Source organism: Apodemus sylvaticus, chromosome 19 (assembly GCF_947179515.1).
Source record: "Apodemus sylvaticus chromosome 19, mApoSyl1.1, whole genome shotgun sequence".
In the NCBI taxonomy this organism is placed as follows: Eukaryota; Metazoa; Chordata; class Mammalia; order Rodentia; family Muridae; genus Apodemus; species Apodemus sylvaticus.
The window spans coordinates 2,651,630-2,671,420 of record NC_067490.1 but is presented as its reverse complement, the minus strand read 5'-3'; the positions used below and the strand labels follow the sequence as shown (position 1 = coordinate 2,671,420).

Genomic DNA, 19,791 nt, shown 5'->3' with positions numbered 1-19,791 from the left:
GGGCTGAGGTGTGAGAGGAGGATTTGCGGTCTCCTGGGTCCCCTTGTTCCTGAGCTGTTCCTGATGAAGTCACAGCCTTTCAAAGCTGGGGGCAAAGAGAAGCAGGTAGGTGGGCACTGAAGACAGCTGGGGTGTGCAGCAGAAGCAGAGAGGAGATTGTGCTGAGTGAGTCCCAGCAGGTCACCTCCCTGGTGGCTCAGCCTGGAGACAGCTCAGAGGTCCCCTAAGTTTGTCCTTCTCAGGCCTTTAGGCTCCCTCCTCACCCTCTATCCTTCCAAACAGCAGGTGGTTTGGGAAGAAAAGAGTCTTTTCCTGTTCCTTTCAACCCTGCGTACACCCAGCTTGGTCTTTATCAGCAGAGACTATGAGGAACAACCTGTGTTGTGGGATGTGTGTGTGTAGCACCTGCTGTGTCTGGGGTTGGATATTCTGAAACCATGGCAGGGCTGGTCTGGAAGAGCAGTGTGGACAACCTCCACAACCTAAATCAGGATAAAACATCTGTGATGGGCATGCCAGCCTTCTTGGAGACCTGTGTGTCTCTGAAGCTGGTCACAGTTGTGGATCAGTAGAAAAACAGGGTCCAGGCTATTCCTGAGATTCCTGAGGGAGGGTCTGGGCATACACTTCATGTTTTGGGGTTACAGAAAGTTTGTGGATGAGGGGGAGTTGGAGTCCTGGTGTCTACACTGGGCTCTCCTCAAGGCTCTGAGAAGGGAAGGGTCTATATTTCTGAGTAGAGCATGGCTGCCCCTGAGCCGGGGCTGAGGTGGGAAGGAAAGGAAGAGCTTCCTCTTAGATGACTTGGATGTCCCCAGCCGCCCAGTCTTCTGAATGTCTGATAGGAGCCAGTTGTGTGGAGCCTTTGTCCTGTGAGCATGGATGTGTTTTGGTCCTGTGGGCTGATCCAACCTGAGTGATGCTGTCTCTGACGAGGGGTCCATCATCTGTGTGGAACTTGCCTCTTATCTTCTGCCCCAAGGTGTTGATCTGCCTCTCCTGTATTTCTCTTCAGCTCCAAGGACATGGAAAATCGCTGCAAGTCCTCTCTGCTCTTCAGTGTCTTCTGCCTGATTGTCCTCACACAGCTGCTTATCTGGGTGACCACAAGTGAGTCTGTCCTGCTCTCTCTTCCCATGACTCTCTGCAGTGGGTAGGATCTGCCAGGTGCTCTACAGGTCAGATGTATAGGAGAAGACTCACTTAAAAGTGTCATCTAGGATTTTCCCATCTTTTATTTCCAATGAGACAGTAATAAAAATCTCAGAGAGCATGCACACGTCAGCCTTTGTGAGCGTGACACTGGAATATTGTGAGTCTTTGGCCAGCCTGAGCGCCACAGCCAGAACCTACCTGTGGAGCACCGTCGGGATAGCCTTAGACTGGCAGTGTACCTGAGTTGTGAGGAGTGTCAGAGGCCAGTGTTGACTGCAGCAGAATGACCCAGGGAGAGAGAAGCAGGAGCGAGGTGGAGAGGACTGAGCTGGGAGCAGCTCTGAGGTCCTGGTGATCTCTACTGGGAAATGCAGAGTCAGGACTAGCCTTGAGCAGAGCAGGGACAGCCTTTGACTCCGTGTAAGGGTCACAGATGTGTGTTTCAGGAGACAGCACACAGGTATCTTGGTCTGTCCAGTGGCAGCAGTGTGCTAGACACAAACGGAACAGTTCAGAGAGACAGGGAGCTCTAGGGAATACAGTGCCTGTGTCAAAGTCCTTCAGGTTTAGAGGACCAAGGGTTCCCAGAGTGAGGCGGCAAGTTTCCTTCTTTATCAGAAGTGATTGGGGCACCTGGAATGCAGGTGGCTGGTTCACAGAAGTGTCCTTTGGCTCTGTATACTTTATTTCATGTGCATGGACCTTTCCCCCCGAATGTATGTCTGTGTAACACCTGTATGCCTCATGCCCACAGAATCCAAGAGGCAGTTACCCATAGTTATGAACCATCCTGTCTGCTAGGATCTGAACCTGCATCCTCTGGAGGAATCTCCTGCATGTTAATCACTCAGCTATCTCTTCAGCCTTGGCTCTATGTTTTAATATTCATATTATTAAGTTGATGAAGAAATTGGCTGATAATGGGATTTAGGATTGGGTGTTCAGACTTTCCTGAGTCTTGTATGAAATCAGTCAGTTACACCCGTGTCTCCCAAGGTGTGGCCAAATAACCAACTGTGTGAGCATCTGTAGTGATCTTTATAAATGCATGCTCTTGAACCCACCCAAACATACTGAGGCTAGTGCTCTCAGTGACAATTCAGTTACCTGGTCACCTGAAGCATCTGGTGACCAGGTACACGCAAGCTGTAGGAAGAATACACAAGGGATTGCTTCCTGGAAAGGAATCCCTGGGCCAGGGACAAAGGCAGACGAGGTCTTGTTTTTTGTTTTTGTTTTTGTTTTTTTGCACCATTTATGAGGTGCACTGCTATGTCCATAGATAACTTGAACATTAGTGCATTAGTCATGGATGCCTACTGCACATGCCCAGAGCAGCACCATCCATCGCTTGCTTTCTGCTGGGATGATATCCCCTCAGAGTGTGTTCTCTGCTTCGTCCTGTGTCTCTCCCGCCTCTCACGGCCACATCTGTGTCCACAGAGCAGTTCCGGGTCTTTGGTCCCTCAGACCCCATTGTGGCTGCACCAGGTGGGGAAGCTGTCCTTCCCTGCTCCGTGTTTCCAGCCATGAATGTGGAGAACATGCAAGAGCTGAGGTGGTTCCGTGACAGATTCTCAGAAGCAGTACTTGTCTACCGGGACCAAGAGGAGCAGAAGGAAGGGCAGATGCCTGGGTATTCACAGCGCACCTCACTGGTGAAGGACCAGTTCCATCAAGGCAAGGCTGCTGTGAGGATCCAGAATGTCCAGCCATCAGATAGTGGGATATACGTCTGCCACTTCAAACAGGGACTGTTCTATGAAGAGGCCATCTTGGAACTGAAGGTGGCAGGTTTGTTAACTGATCCCTGTTCTATAATTCTTGGGTGACCTGTGTGTGGGAGGACATGGAGGGGTCACAGCACTCAGCCCCTTACTTTCTTGTATGTTCTGAGAGACGTTCTCATGTCGGCCAGACTCCTTGCTGTGCAGTGCTGGGCTCACAGGGATGCTCTGTCTCTCATTTTTATCTCTACCTATTTTTGGGTTCCAATTCTGAGATGAGAAATAGGTAGTGCATTCCTTGATAGATTAATTCAACCCAAATTCTGTGTGTGGATCTCCTGAAGTGTGCTGAGTCTAGTTCTGTGGACCAGGGATCCTGTTGGCGTTATGAAATTACCCGCTGTGGTAATGTATAGTTTAGAGATGTCGGCAGGAAAGTCGCTGTGTGTCAGTGATCAGTCAGTGAGAAGTGGTGGTCAATGCTAAAGACTGTGACTGAGGGGAGGAAGGAAGGATGCTCAATGCCTGTCTTCCCTGGAGAGGAGAGCTGGGCGTGAGCCTGTTGAGAGGGTCACAGGTGTGTGGATAATGGACAGATGGAGTGCTGGTTCCCACCTCAGGGCTTGTGTGTTCAACTTCCTTCATTTTCCTCAGGATAAAGGAGCGTTCTGTTCCCCACAGTGGCTCTCTTATCTTTCCTCTGTCAGGCAACAGAGGGTCAACCTAGTCCCAATCCAGGAATCCTTTCCCCTTCAATTACCTTGTGCCATGTAAAGGGTTCCGTGAGTTACATAGTTGCTTCTGGGGTCCCTCAACATAAAGTGGCTCCTAGGTGTTCATATCTATCCTCCTGCAGCGATGGGCACTGTTCCTAAAGTGTACATCAAAGGTCCAGAAGATGGTGGACTGCGTGTTGTATGCATGACTTCAGGGTGGTACCCGGAGCCTCGGGTGCATTGGAGAGACTCCAGAGGAGAGAATCTCCCAGCATTCTCTGAGATCCACACTAAAGATGCTGGAGGACTGTTCAGCACAGAGACCTCACTGGTGGTGAGAGACAGTTCTGTAGAATATGTGTCCTGCTCCACCTTCAATCCCATCTTGGGCCAGGAGAAATCCATGGCCATGTTCATCCCAGGTGAGATCTGTCTGTCACTCTACAGAGCCCGGGTTGTGACGGTCTTCCTGGAGTGTGCTGGGCTGCCTGTCCTCAGGTTCACCCATTTCTGGCTCTCTGTCTGGGCCACAGAGCCCTTCTTCCATCAGGTCTCTCCCTGGAAGCCAGCTTTCTACGTGATCCTGACCATGACGGGACTTCTAGTCTTAGGGACAAGCTTTCTTATCAAGATAGCACATTCTCTAAGCTTGAAGGTGCAGCTGGAATGGGGGAAACTTCAGCGTGAGAAGGATGAGTTACAGAAGACAAAGGCAGATGCTCTGAGGACTACTAGTAAGTCACCATAGCAGAGAAGGACAGGGTCATAGCCCCCAGGAGGTTCCAGAGTTCTGAGATCAGAGTAGTGGGCCAAATAAAACCCCAGAGAAGATGGCTGAGTCTTTTGGGTCAGGTGGTCTGTAGTCCAGAGTATCAGGAACCCAATCTGTGTTTCCTTTCTTCCTGTCAAGTGTACAGACTCCATCTCCTCTCTCTTTTCAGGCATACTCATGGACAAGCTCGGTGAGTGCTGCTTTTCCTCCTGAGCCCCCTGCTCCCCTCAGGAACCCAGTAGCTCTCTTGACTCCTGTGTGTTGCTTTTTCAGATCGAAGGAAAGCAGCCTACAGTGCTGGTGAGTGACAGCCCCAGTATTCCATGTTTCCATGTGTGTCCTCTCCTTGATGCTAGGCAGAGCAGGTACCTCTTTTGGGGACAGAAGTGGAATTTTCTGGAAAGTGGAAGCCTGGTGTTTAGGTTCCTTCTGATCTCTGCCCACGAGCTGGAAATTACATGACTCCTGGGTTTGTCCTATGCCCTGTGTCTTAATTCAACCACTTCCTGATACTTTTATTGGTTTCTTGGGCTCCTCAAGCTCCAGACTTCTGTCTGCACCTGTGATCAGACTACAGTATTAAAATTTCTTCAAAGCGAGTGTCTTAGGTAGGTTTCCATTGCTGTAATAGACTAATGTAATTTGGTGTGTTAATACTTTATTTTTTGTACGCATTTTCAAACAACAATTTGTGACTGGGGAAAACCAGGGCAGGAGCTCAAGGCAGGGACCTAGAGCAGGGACCTGGATCAGGATCTGAAGCAGAGACCACAGAGGAAGGCTGCTTCCTTGTTTGCTCCCAGTGGCTTCTCCAACTGTCTTGCTGGCCCAGTCCAGGATCACCTGTGTAGGGGTGGCACCGCCCACAGTGGGCAGGCCCCTTCTACATCAACCAATCAACCAACCAACCAATCAATCAATCAATCACTCAATCAATCAATCAACCAGTCAGCCAGTCAGTCAGTCAGTCAGTCAGTCAGTCAATCAACCATACCCCACTGCCTTGCCTACAGCCAGTCTATTGGGGCCATTTTCTCAGTTGAGTCTCCCTCCTCTCAGATGACTCTAGATTTTGAAAAGTGACAACACCTAACCAGCAAAAGATGTTTATCAGTAAAAGAGGTCACAGAGCCAGCAGTCTGACCTGCACCCATTCCTCAGTCGTCCTCCAGGGGTCTGTTCCCTCAGCTCCTGATGGTGCTGATCAGGGTGATGGGTAGAGACTTGGGTTGCTTCCCTCCATGGGAAGGAGATTGTTATCTGCGTGCTCCTGGTATAAATGTCCCTGGCTTTAGAGTTATTTCACCTGAGGAACTCTGAGTGCTTCTCCCACGAATTCATTTCATATGCACACTTATTATCAACATTCTATTCTTCAGCACACCTCCAATACATCCTAAAAAAAAGAGCTGATGTAACTTTTTTTGTTAGTTGTTGAATAACTTTATTTTATTCTTACACTGCCTTGTTTTGTTTGTCAAAAGTGAATCTGAACAATTATAGACTGGTAGTGTGATGACCACTCCTATTATTACTTTCCTTTTTGAAGTAGATGCAGGTATTTTACAGTTGAACACCATGCAGAAGGGCTGGAGAGATGGCTCAAAGGTTTAGAGCACTGTGTGCACATCCAGAGGGCCTGAGTTCAATTCCCAGCAATCACATGGTGGCTCACAACATCTGTAATGAGATCTGATGTCCTTTGTTGGTATGCAGGTGTACATACAAATAGAGCATTCATACGTGTAAAATAAAATATTTACATACATTTAAAAATATTTTTAAAAAAGCCATGCATATCAGGGGGCAGTGGGGGAAACTCACCCTACAATTCCATCTTTTGCATCTGCGGACCAGGGAATTTCCCATAATACTCTGGTGCTTCTGCAGCTTGCAGAATCAGGCACCTCAGGGTCCTCTCTCCTCCTAGGCATAGCCCCACCTTTAGAATGGACGGAGGAAGGTTAGCAGACTCTTTGAGTGGGGCAGTTCTGAATGTGTTCTCACCAGAGTGTGTTCATTTCCAGCCTGGAGGAAGGCCCAGCTGTATGCAGGTATGTGACCCTGTAGACTGCCTCCTCCTGGGCAGAGCACATGTCTCAGTTATTTTCTTCTGCTGTGATGAAACATCAAGACCCAAGCATTTCCTCAGGGAGGAAAGCGTCTACTTGACCCACACTCCCAGTCCATGTTCACAGCAGGTCAAGGCAGGAACTGAAGCAGGCAGGAACCTGGGAGCAGGAGCTGAGGCAGAGGCCATGGAGGAGTGCTGCTTGGCGGAGTGCCCCTGTGGCTTGCTCAGTGTCTTTTCTCCTATATCCTCCAACCACCTGCCAAGGGATGACAGTGCCCACATGGCTGGGTTCTCCCATATCTGTCACCAGTCAAGAAAGTGTCCCACAGACTTGCCTCCAGGCCAGTGCTATGGAAGCATTTTCCCTATTCAGGTTCCTTGTTCCCAGATGACCTACCTGTGTCTAGCTGACACAGAAGCCAACAGGAAGTAGTTGTCAGCATCTTGAGCTGTCAGAGGCTCTTCCCAAAGGAGACCTGCACAGGACAGGGCCCATTAGGAGACAAGAGCCACAAAACTTTCCTTCCCTCTTCCCAAGATTCTTTGTCTGTCTGTCTCTGTCTTTGACTCTGTCTGTTTGTCTATCTGTCTGTCTCCTTGTATCTTTGTGTGTGCATTGGCATGAGTGTAGAGATCAGAGAACAGGGGTCTGTAGAAGTCAGGCTTAGTTTCTCTCAGTAGAAGCACCATTACCTGCCAAGTCCTCTCTGTGATTTATAGACTCTTAATGGTGACTTGAGGAGGGCCTTCTGATCATGTCCTTCCCCAAGGAAGTCTGAAGACATTAGTGGCTCTCCGTGATAGAGATTTTTTTCCTTACTTATTGTTCATTCACTGCTGGTGTTTCTATGAGAACTCTAACTGGGCTCAGTGTTTCTTGGTTTCCACAGCTGTAACCTAGTGGAGTGGAGTCTTCCCTCTGGTCTGCCGTTGACATGCTATCTGTGTGACTAGACATTTGTTCATCTCCCCATCAGGAGTGTGCACAGCCGTGACTGTCGTGTTTTTCTGACCTCTCTTTCTTCAGTTTCTGTCATCCTCTTCTCTCTGTTTCCATCCCTCAGTTTCACCCCCAGGATGAGCTAAGTGTTCTGCTGTCCGTGTCGCTGAAGAAGCCTCCATCAGAACACTGCAGGGATTCCTCTTCAGACTCACAGGATACATTCTGGGTGTGTCTATTGTCAGTCAATAGACATCTGAATCAGTGGACATCTTGTAGGTGCAGGTTAGTGGGGAGTTGGGCTGCTAGCAGAGACTATGGAGGAAGGTGATGTCCTTGTGGATCAAAAGTGCTGTCTTCAGAAGATTCCAGAAGCCAGCCTAGGAGGTTTGGGAATCAGCTCTCCCTAAGGTCGTCTTTGTTTCTGTGTCCTGAACGTTGTGGTTCCCGTGCTTTTGTCTCAGTTATGAGTTCCATTTCTTTCTTGTCCTGTGGTGCATTGGTGTTCTCTGTCTCTGTCTCTCTGTCTCTCTCTCTTTCACACACACACACACACACACACACACACACACACACACACACACACACACACATTGTCTCCCCTTCCCTCTCTCTCTTTCTCTCCCATACTGTCTCTCACCTTCTTTCTCTGTCTCTTTGTCTCACTGTCTCTCTGTCTCCCTCTGTCCCCCCCCCTCTCACACACACACACACAAACTCTCTCTCTGTCTCCTTTCCCCGTCCCTTCCTCTCTGTCTCCCAGGCTCTCTCTCCTTCTCCTTGCCAGTGCTTGGCATCATTATGGTCCCTGTTGATTCCTTCTTCCAAGACCACAGAGGTCCTCAGGGATTTTGCCTTTAGACCTTGTGTTCTGATATTGGTGTCCAGTGCCTCCAGGATGTTTAGGCATTGATCGCATTGCTGAGGCATGTGTGATCAATGTAAAATCACACTCAGCTTCCTGTGATGGTTGTATTAGGGGAACCCACATGTGAGTTAGAATTGATAATAAGCATTTTCTCTCTTTTTAAAAATTCTGCCTACCTACTTATCATCTATCCCTCTAACCCCCTCTCATCTGTCTATCATCTGTGCATCAATCCATCTGTTTATTTATTCTGTGAATGACTGTTCTTGAATGTGTGTCTGTGTGCCACGTGTATACCTGGAGTCCAGGTGAGTGTGTTATTCTCCCGGAACCTCAGTTACAGATGGTCATGAGCATCCCTGAGCGTGCTGGGAACTGAAGCCATGTCTTCTGCAAGAGCATCAAGTGGTCTTGGACTTTCGTTTGAGTGTTGTTCTGTAAGACCAAACACCAGGCCTTGCAGACTCTGTACTGTTGAGTACCACCCATGGGGCCGTTTTCTCAGACAGGGTCTTAGGGTGTGGCTCCACGTTGTCTCTAACTCCTCATGGAGCTTAGATTGTTCTCAAATTCACCGGCCTCCTGCTTCATCACCGTCCCTTCCTCCCATTCTTGGAAAAGTTCTGATTCAAGGATGTGTGGCTTCCAGGATGTTTGTGTCTGGGACCTGACAAGGTACAGTGAGAGGATGCTTTTCTGCCTTTATTAGGGATGGATGTTAAGTCCACTGTTCCAGTCTTTATGGGAGGGCTACGGAAGATGTGTATTTGTGTGTTTATATGTGTGTTTTTATGTGTGTATCTCTCTTCCTTTGTGTGTGTGTATGTGCATGTGTGTTTTATGTGTCTCTCTTCATTTATGTGTGTATGTATGTGTGTTTTATGTGTATCTCTCCCTCCCTCTCTGTGTGTGTTTTATACCTCTCTGTCTGTCTCTGTTCATGTTTGTATTCATGTGTTTGTATGTGTGTGTTTAATATGCATCAAATCTCTCTCTGTGTGTATGTGTGGTTTTTTTTAATTTTAATTTATTATACATAAGTACACTGTAGCTGTCTTTGGACACACCAGAAGAGGGTGCCAGATTTCATTATGGATGGTTGTGAACCACCATGTGGTTGCTGGGATTTGAACTCAGGACCTCTGGAAGAGCAGTCAGTGCTCTTAACCTCTGAGCCATCTCTCCAGCCCCATATGTGTGTGTTTTATATGTATATCTCTCTCCCACTGTGTGTGTGTGTGACTAGCATATTGTTCCCACAACTCCCACTTTGGAACCCCTGTGTTCAGAAAGCCTGTGTTTCTGAGGACCCCTGCTGACTGGATGGGCATAGTCTCTGAAACCCCTCACCTGATCTGTGTTTCTCTTGTAGATTGGCGCAAGGAGCACTTCCAGGCCTGTGAGTGACTCTGTGTTCCTTAGGGACACTCCTCCTGTGCTTCCCATGGCTCTGGTCTCTCCTCTCCTCTGTGGTGACTCGGGTGTTGATGGCTTCTGTGGTGTGGATGGCAGAGGTGACAGTCACTAAGCTGGTCTCCTTCACCAGTGCCTTGTTGTCACCCCTAATTCGGCATTTCTTCCTTCCCTCTGCTTGCAAGACCTGGGTTTGAGCCACAAGGCTCTTATGTGAGGGACTTAACCCCCTAGAATAATCTAAGATATTATGAGATGGAGGTGGGGGCAGCCTCTTCTGGATACTGGACAGGACCTCCCATGACTGGTAACTCTCTCTACAGGAACTTTCACTCTGGATCCAGCCTCTGCCCACTTCTCATCTCCCAGGACAGGATGAGTGTGACCCGGAAGGACACCATCATGTGCTTGGATGACCTCTTCAGTGTGTTAGGAAGTGAAGGCATGTCTTCTGGAAGATATCTGTGGGAGGGGAAGCTAAGAAATGGAAAATGCAGCAGATGCGTTCTGGGGGTCTGTAGGGAAGGTGTGGACAGGAAAAACTTCTATTTTGACAATCCAGATTTTTTTTTACTGTGGGGCAGTATTGGAGTAGATATTCTGCCTATATCGACTCTCAGAGGGCTTCATTATCCATCAGGCAAGCTCCACAGAGTGTGCGGGTGGTGGCGGACTACACTGAATGTGACATCTCCTTCAATAACCTGAGTGACATGTCCCACATTTTCTCCTTCTGTGAGGCTTCCTTCTCTGGGACTCTTTTTCCATACTTCAGGATTAAGTCTGGAAATGTTTCAATGACTATCAGCTCCATGGCAAGTGTGTCTGAAAGGGAGGAGGGAGAGGAGGGGGAGGAAGGGGAGCAACAAGAGGAGGGCAAAGAGGGGGAAGACTCTCCATTCCTCCAGCGTGCCAGGGACATTCTGCTCCCATAGTGTGCATCACCGCCTAAGTCTTCAGTGTGACTCCTTGTGGGAGTGTAGAAGCCACAGGCCAAAGCCCCCACGAGTGCTGGAAGGGCCTGGAGCCTCACCCACTGCTCCTCAGTCTGACTCTGAGGCTGTGGCTGTGGCTGCAGCGAGGCCATGCTGTGTGTCAGGTGGTGGAGGATAAGCCCTGACTGTTGTTTCAGCGGATGTCACTCAGGCTGGCATGAGCTCAGGGAAGGCATTTTCCTGCTGGTGTTAAGTGCCATTTTATTGGGTTTTGGACAGTTGTCATGCAGCAGACCGAGGGCCGCGTGGACATTGTTTCAATTTGTTCATCTGGCCTTGGGCTCCTCAGGTCTGATCTGTGTCTCGGCCCTGTGACCAATGCTGTAGTGAATATGGGGGAGCAGATGTCTGACCCACGACTTCTTGACTTCTACCTTTGTTCCTGGTTATGGGATTGCTGGATCCTAGGTAGTTCCTCGAAGTGGACCTTCTCTGTGGACAGTGATCTGTCCATCCATCTCCATGAACCAGTCTTATTGTTATATCAGAATCTGCCTTGGATTCTTACACAAATCTTTGATTTCTACATTGGAGTCTTTTTCTTACATATTTATACATATGACTCCAGAAATTAATTTATGCTTTATAAAGGCTGGCCTCATGTATTTTAACTTTTTATTGTTTAGTTGTCTATTATCTATCTATCTATCTATCTATCTATCATCTATCAATCTACCTATCTATCTATCTATCTATCTATTATCTATCTATCTATCTATCTATCTATCTATCTATCTATCTATCAATTCTGTCTGTCTGTCTGTCTGTCTTTAAAGAAAAGATTCCAGGTAACCCAGGCTAGCTTGTGTTGGCTTGAATGCAAACATCCCCCATACATAGACGTGTTTGGATTGTTGGTCTCCAGTTGGTTGTACAGTGTTGGTAGATTTGGGTCACATGACCTGAGGAAGTGTGTCCCTGGGGCGGGCTTTGAAGCTTCAGAACAGGGCATCACCCCCAGCTGCCCTCTCTGCTTCCTGCCTGTGCTTGAGGCACAAGCGCTCAGCTTCCTGCTGCTCCAGTCACTGCACTTCAGCTCTGTCAGCGTGGAGTCCTGAGTGCAACCCTCAGAGTGTAAGACAAAACAGAACAACCAAACAGACAGCCTCATCCACTTCAATCATTTCTCTTTGAATGTATTCTGAATTTATCAATAATTGTTTCTCCCAGTGAGCATTGAAAAACCAACTATGACTCTAATTGGTTTAAACTGTTTTTGTTTTTACCGTGTATATTTATATTTAATGTAACTTTATATTAAGTATTTCCCTTTCATGTAAAATATCAAGAAGTCCTTTGTGGTGTGTAAAACTCATGAGAGTCTCAATTTTCAGGATCTATTAATAAAGTTTTATAGACACATAGTGGCGTTCTCTTATTTGTATAGTCTGTATAGTTTCCTTGGGTCCAAACAAGACAGAACTGAGCAGGTGTGACAAAATATAGGTGGACATGAAAGTGTATTTGTAGTGGTATAGAGAAATTGAACTGACTGTTACAAAAGAATTATTTTATTTTGTTATTCTGGTGACCATTTTTAAAGTAAAGAATGGTGTTGTGTGGAAGTTGGTTTCATGGTTGTACAGAGCAAGGCAAGGACAACCTCTGACCTCAACCTCACACATGGGGACCCCACTGTCTCCTCATTCAGATCTCACGCTGACAGAGGTTTCTCTGCCATCCTGCTGCATTATGGGTAACTGTGGGGGAGGGCACTGCGCAGTGAAGGAAGAATAGAGGGTGAGGTGGAGGTGTGGAAAGGCGTGGAGGAGTGAGGGCTGGAGAGTGGGTAGAGATTGAGGAGCTTCGCAGGGGGGAAGAGGAGGAGCGTGTGTGGGAATAGGTTAATTATCACGCAGGGACAAGGACACAGCCAGGACTCATTGAGAGGGAGAAATGGAATAGACATTGTGGATGGTTGTGGGTGGGTGGGGATGAGGGACTTCAGGATGGGTTTGGGATCAGAACATGAGGGATCAGTCAGGAGAGGTCAGAGGAGGACAGTATTCAGAGAGACAACTGCAATAGGGTTGGAATGGGGTAAGGACGATGATAAGGACTGTACAGGGGTGGAGGGATCAGAACATGAGGGATGAGGTCGGGAGAGGTCGGAGGAGGACAGTACTCAGCAAAAACTTCACAGAAAGTGACATTTAATGTTATTTCATTATTAAGGATCTTTTGACTATGAGACATATATGTTTCTGTCGACTTCCCCCATTCCCTTACAAAGAAGAACAGGACGTCTTTACCTCCAGGCAAGGTTACTTATTGTGGCAAGGTAGCCACTGGACAGATATTGCTTATATCATCTATAGATAATATACTGTCCAGAAGGACAAACAGAAGTGGGGCAGTCGACTACTAACCTCTGCCAAGACAGGGAACACTGGTCCTTCCTATGTCCTCCTTCATGAGACGTCTGCCAGATGGTTCTGGGCCAGAAGGCTGAAGACAGATGCTCCAATATTATAAGAAATTATGGACTATCTAGATAGTCACCTGTCTGTATAATTGTTTTTATGTTTAGGAAGCTATGTTTGGTGCTTCCTATATACTCTGGTAATATTTAATTTGTTCCTGGATTTCTGGCAGGGTTAAAGACTAGTTATAATCTCAAAATCAAACTCAAGTAGTTCAGCCTTGAGAGAGAGGTTATAGACTGAAAGACATGATTTCCAGATTGAGTTTCAGGTGTAAAAATACTTCAGGGATAAAATTGTAAGTTTTTAAGTTCAGAATTATGGTAAAGTACTTTATCTAATTGACAAACATGATGGACTAGATATTAATTGTCACATCTAGCACTTTGTCATTTTCACATCCTCTGTAATTTACATGATTATTATGGTTTTGTTCAATTTATATCTGAGGGAAGAGTTTCTGTTTCAATTGGACAAAAAAGGTGAGATGTAGGATGTGGTTCTGATGCTTTGATCATGAATCTGCATGTGATCTCTGAAGGTCCTGTACCACAACTGATTCATGATCTCTCAATAAAGATGCCAGCTAGTGGTTATTGAGCTCCCCTGCATAGGTGGGGCTTCCAGTTTTCTTGCAGGGAGGCTAGCAGAGCCAGGGGAGGAGAAAAGATTATTCATTCTTGTGGGCAAGGTGGTGGGTGGTGGAGGAGGAGCCATCAGCCATACAAGATCTCAAGAAGACTGGCCATTGGCTGCTTCCTCAATTTGGCCTGGGGTAGCAGGTGAGATACTAGAGACATAATTAAGCTGAGGGTAGATTTAGGGGCTGAACAAGGAGAAGGTAACTGAGCAACTGCCGTAGAGGGCAGATTTAGGGGCTGAGCTGGGAGGGAAAAGAAGAGTAAGAGAGCCAAGGAAGACTGAGAAGTGCCCAGCAATTGTGTCAATATGGTGGGCTGAGAATAAGCTAGTGTGTGTGTGTGTGTGTGTGTGTGTGTGTGTGTGTCATCCATGGATCTGAGAGAACCTTGACAATGCTTGTTGTGAAGTACACGCAGAGCTTAAAGCTCAGTAGCAAAATCTCCACTCTACAGATTGTTCTACTTCAAATTAAGCAAAACTCCTCCAGGTGTGCCCTCCATTTTTGTGTGTGACTTAATTCCATATGTTGTCAAATTGACTACCAAGAATCACATCCTATTGTCCCTGAGTACCCACCAATACCAGTTTGCCAGAGCTAGCCCAGTACCATAGTCTTTGTCTTTTTTTTTTTTTATGCTACAAGTGATAGTGATCAAAAGTCACCAGAAAAAGAGTACTTGACAGAAGCCTTTTATTGGTCCCAATGTAAAAAAATTTTTATGGGGCTGGAGAGAGGGCTCAGTGGATAAGAGTGCTTGCTGCTTTTGCAGAGGACCAGGGTTCAGTTCCCAGCACGAACGTAACTGTGCAGAAATACCCACAGCTCCATTTCCCCTGCCCTAATGCTTCCAACTCTGTGAACCCAGGCACACATGAGATGCACATAGGACATGCAGGTAAAGCATGCTTCCACACTGCACAAAAGTGCATCTTTGAAGAGGAGTCTTCACCTGTTATTGGGTGTATAGTGTGGGCATTTGTGTGAGTACAGTCAAGTGGGAACCAGTGTGCCCTGTCACGGCTCCCACATGGAGGTCCCGGATGGTGGTCAGGTCTGTTCTCACCCTCATGTGGGTCCACAATCACACTAAGGTTGTCAGGCTTGGTGGCAATGCCTTTATCTGCTTAATCATGATGTCACCTCCTGTTTGCTGCTGATCTTTCCCCCCCTCCCTCCCTCCCTCCCTTCATCCCTCCCTTCATCCCTCCCTCTCTCCCTCCATCCCTCCCTCCCTCCCTCCTTCTTTCCTTTCCTTCTTTCCTTCTTTCCTTCTTCCTTTTTGCTTTTTCTTTTTCCTTTTGAGCGAGGAGCCCACGACAGAGGTGGCCTGGAACTGGATGTGTAGAGCAGGCTGGACGAGAATGGACTGAGATCCCTGTGCTCCACCATTGCCGGTATTACAGACATGTGCTCTGTTACTCCAGAGCTCCAGCCTGTGAGGCAGGGCTCACATAGCTCAGGCTGACCTTGAACTCACTCTGCAGCTAAGGACAGCTTGAGTTCCTGATCGTCCTTCCTCTACCTTCTGAGAAGTTATGGCTGTGGTTAGGGTTAGTGTTGTTAGGGTTAGAGTTTGTGTTAGTGTTAGTGTTAGTGTTAGTGTTAGTGTTAGTGTTGGGTTTATGGTGATGGTTAGTGTTAGGATTTGGGTTATGGTTATGGTTATGGTTAGTGTACAGTGTCAGGATCATGTGTCTATAAGAGCTGTCATCTCTGGATTCTTTATTAACACCTACTGACAATACAGCTGGCTGTGCCTTTGGTGCCCTGTGAGAAGACACCGCACATCCCCTCTGGTTTTCCTCAGTGTCTCTAAGGCTCTCCGATCTGCTCCTGCTCATCGCCTTCACCAGTCATCCCTTTGGGAGGCATGGGGTGGGGACTCAGGAGGAGATAAGGTTTGTGATATTCAGGTACCTGGAGTCCAAGGTCCCTTGTAGGTTCCTGCTTAGTGTGTGATCTTAGGTGCTGGGTTTGTCCTGGGCTGAGGATGAGGCAGTGATTGTGGTAGAAACTACATGTTTCAGGAAGACATATCTTCCCCTCATCTTGGTAGTTACTGCAGCTAGACCTGGGCTCATGACACCATCTGTGTTTGGAGCTGTGACAGGCGTTGACATAACTCTGTTGTGTGCAGATGTGAGCCGCTTCTGATTGCTTAAAACAGAGGCGGTAAAGTTTTGTTGTCTTCTTTGTGTCATCTTTTAACATTCCTCAAAGTGTAGGTCTGAGAAGTGTGCCCATTGGACAGGGTGGGTGGTGAGGTGGGAGTGGGGTGTGGTTGAGGTGGGAGTGGGGTGTGGTTGGGGTGGTGAGGTGAACCTTCATCTCTTTCTGACCGAATGTCACATTTAGAAGGAACATATGCCCAGGTCACATTCCTGTAGCTTTCAGTTTTGGAGGCTGATAGTATAATCGCTCTGTTGGCTCAAAGGGCACTGCTTGAATAGGCAGTGACACCAGCCTGTCCACTGCCCCTGCCACCATCACCGAGGTCATCATCATTGTAGTCTTCATTGTCGGCTCTGGAGAGGCTGTGACAACTTGCTGCACTGCTGTCTGCTACTCTAGAGATTGATCCTGGAGTTGAGGAAAATGGATGCTGGCATTGGGGCGAGCCCTGCTTAGAGCTGTGAGAGTCCCTTGGAACTGGGCTGAGGTGTGAGAGGAGGATTTGCGGTCTGCTGGGTCCCGTTGTCCCTAAGCTGTTCCTGATGAAGTCACAGCCTTTCAAAGCCGGGGGTGAAGAGAAGCAGGTAGGTGGGCACTGAAGACAGCTGGGGTGTGCAGCAGAAGCAGAGAGGAGATTGTGCTGAGTGAGTCCCAGCAGGTCACCTCCCTGGTGGCTCAGCCTGGAGACAGCTCAGAGGTCCCCTAAGTTTGTCCTTCTCAGGCCTTTAGGCTCCCTCCTCACCCTCTATCCTTCCAAACAGCAGGTGGTTTGGGAAGAAAAGAGTCTTTTCCTGTTCCTTTCAACCCTGCGTACACCCAGCTTGGTCTTTATCAGCAGAGACTATGAGGACAAACCTGTGCTGTTGGTCATGTGTGTGTGGGACCTGCCAAGTGTAAAGGAGCTATGGCAGGGGCTAGCCTGGGCTAGGGAGGTTCTGAAGACGCCCATGCGGCACTGGTCACAGTTGTGAAGCCATAGAACACAGAGGACAAGCTATTCCTGAGGGAGGGTCTGGGCATACGCTTCAGGTCTTGGGGTCACAGGAAGTTTGTGGATGAGGAAGAGTTGGAGTCCTGGTGTCTACACTGGGTTCTCCTCAAGGCTCTGAGACAGGAAGGGCTTATATTTCCTGGTCGAGTGTGGCTGCTCCTGAGCCGGGGCTGAGGTGGGAAGGAAAGGGAGAGCTTCCTCTTAGATGACTTGGATGTCCACAGCCACCCAGTCTTCTGAAGGTCTGACAGGAGCCGGTTGTGTGGAGCCTTCGCCCTGTGAGCATGGATGTGTTTTGGTCCTGTGGGCTGATCTCTACCCTGAGTCATGATGTCTCTGACGAGGGGTCCATCATCTGTGTGGACTTGCCTCTTACCTCCTGTCTCAAGGTGTTGATCTGCCTCTCCTGTATTTCTCTTCAGCTCCAAGGACATGGAAAATCGCTGCAAGCCCTCTCTGCTCTTCAGTGTCTCTTGCCTGGTTGTCCTCACACAGCTGTTTACCTGGGTGACCACAAGTGAGTCTGTCCTGCTCTCTCTTCCCATGTCTCCCTACCGTGGGTAGGATTTGGCAGGTGTTCTGCATGTGAGATGTGCAGGAGATTCACTTTAACCTGGCATCCAGGGTTTTCCCATCTTTCCATTTACTGTGAGTGAGTAACAACATTCTCAGTTGGGAATATCTGCATTAGCCTTTGAGAGGCTGACACTGGAACATTGTGAGTCCTTGGCCAGCCTGCGCTCCATAGCCGGATCCTACCTGGGGAGCACAGTCGGAGAGCCTTGGACTGGCAGTGTGCCTGGGGCGTGAGGAGCTGCAGAGTCCAGTGTTGGCTGCAGCAGAATGACCCAGGGACAGAGGAGCAGCAGTGAGGTGGGGAGGACTGAGTTAGGAGCAGCCCTGAGGTCCTAGTGATCCCTGGTGTTAAATGCTCAAGGACTAGCCTTGAGTAGAGCAGGGGCAGCCTTTGTAAGGTTCCTTGTAAGGGTCACAGATGTGGGGGTCAGGAGACAGCACACGGGTGTCCTGCTCTGTCCAGTGGCAGCAGTGTGCTAGACACAAACAGAGCAGTGCAGAGAGACAGGGAGTTCTTGGGAACACAGTGCCTGTGTCAAAGTCCTTCAGGTTTAGAGGGCCAAGGGTTCCCAGAGTGAGTCAGACAATCTTCCTTCTTTATCAGAAGTGACTGGGGCACCTGGTATGCAAGTGGCTGTTTCAGAGAAGTGTCCTTTGGTTCTGTATACTTTATTTCATGTGCCTGGGCCTTTCCCCCAAATGTATGTCTGTGTAACACCTCTATGCCTCATGCCCACAGAATCCAGTAGGGAGTTATACATAGTTATGAACCATCCTATGGGTGCTGGGAATTGAACCTGCGTCCTCTGGAGGAATCTCCTGCATGTTAATCATTCAGCTATCTCTTCAGCCTTGGCTCTATGTTTTCATATTTACATTATTCAGTGGATGAAGAAATTGGCTGATAATGAGATTTAGGATTGGGTATTGGGACTTTTGTGAGTCTTGTATGAGACCAGCCAGTTACACCTGTGTCTTCCAAGGTGTGACCATGTAACCAACTGTGTGGGCATCTGTGGTGATCTTTATAAAAGTATGCTCTTGAACCCACCCAAACATACTGAGGCTAGCACTCTCAGTGGCGATACAGATACAGTTACCTGAGGTGCATCTGGTGATCAGGTCCATGCCAGCTGCAGGAAGAATACACAGGGATTCCTTCCTGGAAACGTCTGTGCCAGGGACACAGGCAGACAAGAGTTTCTTTTTCACCATTTATGAGGTGCACTGCTATGTCCAAAGATAACTTGAACATTAGTGCATTAGTCATGGATGCCTACTGCACATTCCCAGAGCAGCCCCATCTATCGCTTGCTTTCTGCTGGGATGATATCCCCTCAGAGTGTGTTCTCTGCATCGTCCTGTGTCTCTCCTGCCTCTCACTGCCACATCTGTGTCCACAGAGCAGTTCCTGGTCTTTGGTCCCTCAGACCCCATTGTGGCTGCACCAGGTGGGGAAGCTGTCCTTCCCTGCTCTGTGTTTCCAGCCATGGGTGTAGAGAACATGGAGGAGCTGAGGTGGTTCCGTGCCAGATTTTCAGAAGCAATACTTGTCTACCGGGACCAAGAGGAGCAGAAGGAAGGGCAGATCCTTGCATATTCACAGCGCACCTCACTGGTGAAGGACCAGTTCCATCAAGGCAAGGCTGCTGTGAGGATCCAGAATGTCCAGCCATCAGATAGTGGGATATATATCTGCCACTTCAAACAGGGACTGTTCTATGAAGAGGCCATCTTGGAACTGAAGGTGGCAGGTTTGTTAACTGATCCCTGTTCTATAATTCTTGGGTGACCTGCGTGTGGGAGGACATGGAGGGGTCACAGCACTCAGTCCCTTACTTTCTTGTGTGTTCTGAGAGACGTTCTCATGTCGGCCAGACTCCTTGCTGTGCAGTGCTGGGCTCACACAGATGCTCTGGTCTCTCATTTTTATCTCTACTTATTTTTGGGTTTCTATTTTGAGATGAGAAATGGGTAGTGCATTCCTTGATAGATTAATTCAACCCAAATTTTATGTGTGGATCTCTTGAAGTGTGCTGAGTCTAGTTCTGTGGACCAGGGATACTGTTGGAGTTATGAAAATACCCGCTGTGGTAATGTATAGTTTAGAGATGTCGGCAGGAAAGTCACTGTGTGTCAGTGAGCAGTCAGTTAGAAGTGTTGGTTAATTCTAAAGGGAAGTCATTGAGGAGAAAGAGGAAGAATGCTTAATGTCTGTCTTCCCTGGAGAGGAGAGCTGGGCGTGAGCCTGTTGAGAGGGTCACAGGTGTGTGGATAATGGACAGATGGAGTGCTGGTTCCCACCACAGGGCTCCTGTGTCCAACT

At 48.1% G+C, this 19,791-nt stretch overlaps 2 protein-coding genes and 1 pseudogene across 2 annotated transcripts in view; all 3 read left to right on the top strand.

The window, feature by feature from the left end:
• Nucleotides 1–1,024: 1,024 nt before the first annotated feature.
• On the top strand, nucleotides 1,025–10,600 carry LOC127669817 (butyrophilin-like protein 1; annotated as a pseudogene).
• Nucleotides 10,601–16,394: 5,794 nt separating this feature from the next.
• LOC127669820 (butyrophilin subfamily 3 member A1-like) overlaps nucleotides 16,395–19,791 on the top strand; it is a 26,075-nt gene continuing 22,678 nt past the window's right edge. Inside the window, exon 1 of the mRNA XM_052164039.1 lies at nucleotides 16,395–16,482. The gene's annotated coding sequence lies outside the window, so the exon portion shown is untranslated. The remainder of the gene's footprint in view (nucleotides 16,483–19,791) is intronic.
• The window catches only part of LOC127670110 (butyrophilin subfamily 3 member A2-like), an 8,101-nt gene continuing 5,631 nt past the window's right edge, over nucleotides 17,322–19,791 (top strand). Inside the window, exons 1-2 of the mRNA XM_052164428.1 lie at nucleotides 17,322–17,406; nucleotides 18,869–19,219. Of these exons, the coding sequence (XP_052020388.1) occupies nucleotides 17,322–17,406; nucleotides 18,869–19,219 (436 nt within the window). The remainder of the gene's footprint in view (nucleotides 17,407–18,868; nucleotides 19,220–19,791) is intronic.